Genomic DNA, 3,607 nt, shown 5'->3' on the forward strand with positions numbered 1-3,607 from the left:
GGTCCAAGGGTTGTCTGGGAGGGACCAAGCAAGCAATAGTCGCTCGGCGTGTTTTCCCAATGTTTCGATTAACGTTAATTGATAGGAACCGTCGCTCAAACAACGCAAATTCAAATATTTTTGTAATTTTTTTAAAATTGTTTCATTTTTTACATTAAACACAATCTTTGCTTGGTCAATTGGCGCTTCACTTCAAAGGCCACGACCCCCAAAGCGGTACCCGAGTTCAGGCTGTCCACGCCATTGCTCAACGGCACGTTGATCCGCGCCCCATTGAACCGGCTGGCTAAGTTGTAGGCCTCCGCACTCACTCCCTCGGTTTCGCCCCCAATCACCAGCACTACATGGCCCGCGCCCTTAAAATTTACCGCCGAGTAGGACAAAACGGGGATGTTGGCGGCCAACTCGCGCACCGACTTCACACCGCCACTGGTAGCTGATACAGAGTTATTGTCGGCTATGAAAACGTGGGCCCCCGGGGGCAGCTGCTCGGCTATCTTCTCCCACTGTAGATTGGGGGTGGTTTTTACGCGAAAGTGCGCTCCGCAGGCGCTGCGCAACACTTTGGACTCCCATAGATGGGCGCAGCCTTTGGTGAGGATCACTTGATAGCACCCCACGCCGCTGCAAGTGCGCAGAATGGCCCCAACATTTCCTGGCTCCCTGACGTTGTCGCATATGACGGTTATCGGTAGAGGGTGGCGGGCTTCAACCCAACCTGGCAGGGGAATTTGGAAAATCCCCATTACACCTGGAGTGGTGGTCAAGTCGGACCAGACTTGCATTTCCCGATAGGGCATCTTGTAGAGGCGCCCCTTGCTAGGCAGAAACGGCTTTAAAGTGCTCACCTCCTTCAGCCTGCTGAACAGAAGATATTCCATTTGGCAACGCGCTTCCAAAGCCTCTCGAATCAACCGCAACCCTTCCAGAAGCATCAGCTGCCCGGTTTTGCTGGGGGTTTTCACCAGCGACATGATTTTTGTGATTCTGGTGTCGTGGTTATCCATTTTCGTGTACACCAAGTTTCCCTCGCTGTCCAGCAACGCGCCAGGCTGGATGTCCATCTTTGTGGGCTTACGCGGTGTGAGCACGGTCGTTTTGCTGCCGGACCTGATCACTAGGTTGGCATGTGGCACCCAGCCATCAGGCCCTATTGCTTTCACTCTACCCTCGTAAACATCGCTGGACGCTTGACGGGTTGCGCTAAAACGCGGCCGCAGAAGCAATTGAGCGTAAAGGGTTGGCTTCACTCGCAGAAATAAGTCCGACATGGTTCAGCGCAAATGATTACTAACAGATTACAGGGGTTAGGTACTCTGTGATCTGTTACTTAACCTCTACAAACTTATAACCCTACCACAAAATATCCCCCTGGGGGTATGTTCTGTGTAACCCTACTTCTGGCGGACAAAAGGAAGAACATCATTCCTTTTTTTATCCCTTATTATTAGGATGTTTTAAAAATATTTAGCCTACTAATATCAGGAGATTTGGAATTTATTAACAAGCTGTAAAATATTCAAGAGCTTTGAATTTAAAGACCGCGCCCTTTCTACATAACCCAGCTTTCCAGCTGGGCCAGCCAACTTCAGCTCGATTCAGGGGGCCAGTCAGCCTGACGTTTGGGCAGTGTTGTGGTCCGCACCTTTAGCACAGTTTTGCAAAATTGGGGCCCCGCCGAAACCGACTGGGGTAGTGAAACGACGGCTGCGCCACCGCAGCATGAGCATGTTTACTTTCAGGGGGCCCCGTTGAGTCACTGTTAAGTAGTGAGGTGCGCGGTCATTTACCCTGCAACCATTGATCTAGTTAAACTGGAAAAATCCATAGCCATGGAATAGGCCGCTGATGAGTAGCTGTTGAGCTGACCAGCACCATGCAGAAGAAGCAGGATGAGTTCGACCAGAAGAAAATGGACCTGGAGGTAAACATGTCGAATGAGGGGCCCCTTGAAGGGGTAATGCAAGTGGAATTGTTTAGGTGTACCTCCAAAGGATGGAGTCGCGGATTGCCAGCATGGCCCCAGTGGGGCACACGGCGGACGTGCTGGAGGTGCAGCTGAGGGAGCAAAAGGGGTTGCATGCGGAGCTGCACCAGTTCAAGGCACAAATCGAATCTTTCCAGCAACTGACCCAAAGACTGATCACTGCACACCAGCATGAAGACACCAGTAGGTACAAAAAGGTCTGTGCTTCTCAGCCTTGAAGAGCTGCAGGCAGGAATTAGTCGGTCAAATTCTGCAGGCCGCAGAATACATCAATCAGCACTACCTGCGCTTGGATGCCTGCATTATCAACCGCGGCAAACTGCTCCATTCCGCTCTTAGCTCCTTGCAGAACTTCGATCGCTCCTTGGACAAGTTTCTGGCCTGGCTTAGCGAGGTGGAGTCCGTGGTGGAGAACCTGGAAGGGGAGTCAGAGTCGCGTCGTGGAGCCCACCAGTTGAAGGAGATCCAAGCAGACATCGAGCGGCAGGCCTCCACGCATGCAGCGCTGCGCTCCTCCAACCTGGCTCTCTTAGGCACCTTATCAACCGAAGACGCCCTGATGGTGCAGCTCAGAGGCGACGAGATGGAGCGCCGATGGCAGGTAGGGGCTCACAAGCCATTCTCCGCAAAAAACGTTCACTCGAGTCGATTTATAGGCCCTAAAAACACGTACAGCAGACCTACGAAACCGCTTGGAGCACAACGCTGACTACTGGAACTCAGTCCTGCTGTCGCTACGCGAACTCACCGAGTGGGTCATCAGAAAGGACGCAGAATTGGGCTTGGCGGCCCGACAGGACGACCATCGCGCCTTCCGCCAGCAGTTGGAAGACAAGCGCCCGCTAGTGGAGTCCAATCTGAGGAGCGCGCGCCAATTTGTGCTTGGCGACCCTTCAGGGGAGCTTGCCCGTAACTTGCGACGGGAGCTAGTAAAGCTATCCGACAAGTGGAACGCTTTGATCGACAAGTCCGATAAGTTGGCCCAAAAGTTCGAGCAGAACTCAATGGTAATAGCTCGGCTCTATTTGGGCTTTTCAATGGTCTGCCAATTGCCGGAAATCCTTGCTTAGAAGCTGAAGCAGCTGACACTCAGCTTGGACGAGGCGTGTGCAGCCGTTTCGCGCTTGGAGCGCGCCACTCTGTCCTGGAGCGGCCCCAGAAGTGCAGCCGAGGCCAGGGAGCTGCTCAACAACTTGCGCGCGTTGGAGCAGCAGCTGCCGCCCCTGCAGCGCTCCTTGGAGGACGCCAGGTTGCAGGCCGGCTCTTTGGGCGGCGCGCTGCCTCCCAATCTGGGCGGCCAGCTGGAGGACTGCGCCGCCAGGTGCAGGGCGCTGCATGCCGCCATCCGGGAGCGGCGCGAGGTCCTGACTAGCAGCTCGCAAGGTTAGTGGCGCAACCTCAATCAGAAAATCCAAAATCCCTGGTGAAATTTTGGATACAATAGTTTCAAACTCAGTTGGTCATTTTAAAGTATCTGAAAAAACCATCTTGATTAAGCCAGGGTTGACTTGATTTTTTTCAAGTGATTTAAATCACCTGACTTTTTGGAAAAAAATCACGATTTAAATCAAAGTTAATTTTTTCAAGAAACTTTATAAAAATAAAAAAATATAAAACAGA

General features: G+C 52.4%; 3 protein-coding genes across 3 annotated transcripts in view; 2 read left to right on the top strand and 1 right to left on the bottom strand.

Annotated features, from left to right (window-relative positions):
• The window catches only part of LOC109534743 (dolichyl-diphosphooligosaccharide--protein glycosyltransferase subunit STT3A), a gene marked incomplete in the record, with an annotated part of 3,345 nt that extends 3,166 nt beyond the window's left edge, over nt 1-179 (top strand). Inside the window, 1 exon segment of the mRNA XM_019900515.2 lies at nt 1-179.
• Nucleotides 110-1,361, bottom strand: LOC109534744 (rRNA methyltransferase 3, mitochondrial). The gene has a single exon (XM_019900516.2). It carries the CDS (start codon nt 1,269-1,271, stop codon nt 150-152), a length of 1,122 nt encoding a protein of 373 aa, XP_019756075.2. The 5' UTR covers nt 1,272-1,361; the 3' UTR covers nt 110-149.
• Nucleotides 1,362-1,422: 61 nt separating this feature from the next.
• LOC109534742 (dystrophin) lies at nt 1,423-3,395 on the top strand. Its single transcript, XM_048662683.1, has 5 exons — nt 1,423-1,924; nt 1,981-2,184; nt 2,244-2,588; nt 2,644-2,994; nt 3,058-3,395. Exons 1-5 carry the CDS (start codon nt 1,877-1,879, stop codon nt 3,373-3,375), a joined length of 1,266 nt encoding a protein of 421 aa, XP_048518640.1. The 5' UTR covers nt 1,423-1,876; the 3' UTR covers nt 3,376-3,395.
• The last annotated feature ends 212 nt before the right edge of the window (nt 3,396-3,607 follow it).

The sequence above is a fragment of the Dendroctonus ponderosae genome, unplaced genomic scaffold (genome assembly GCF_020466585.1).
Source record: "Dendroctonus ponderosae isolate FM_Combo_2020 unplaced genomic scaffold, Dpon_F_20191213v2 Dpon_F_20191213_11, whole genome shotgun sequence".
Classification (NCBI taxonomy): domain Eukaryota; kingdom Metazoa; phylum Arthropoda; class Insecta; order Coleoptera; family Curculionidae; genus Dendroctonus; species Dendroctonus ponderosae.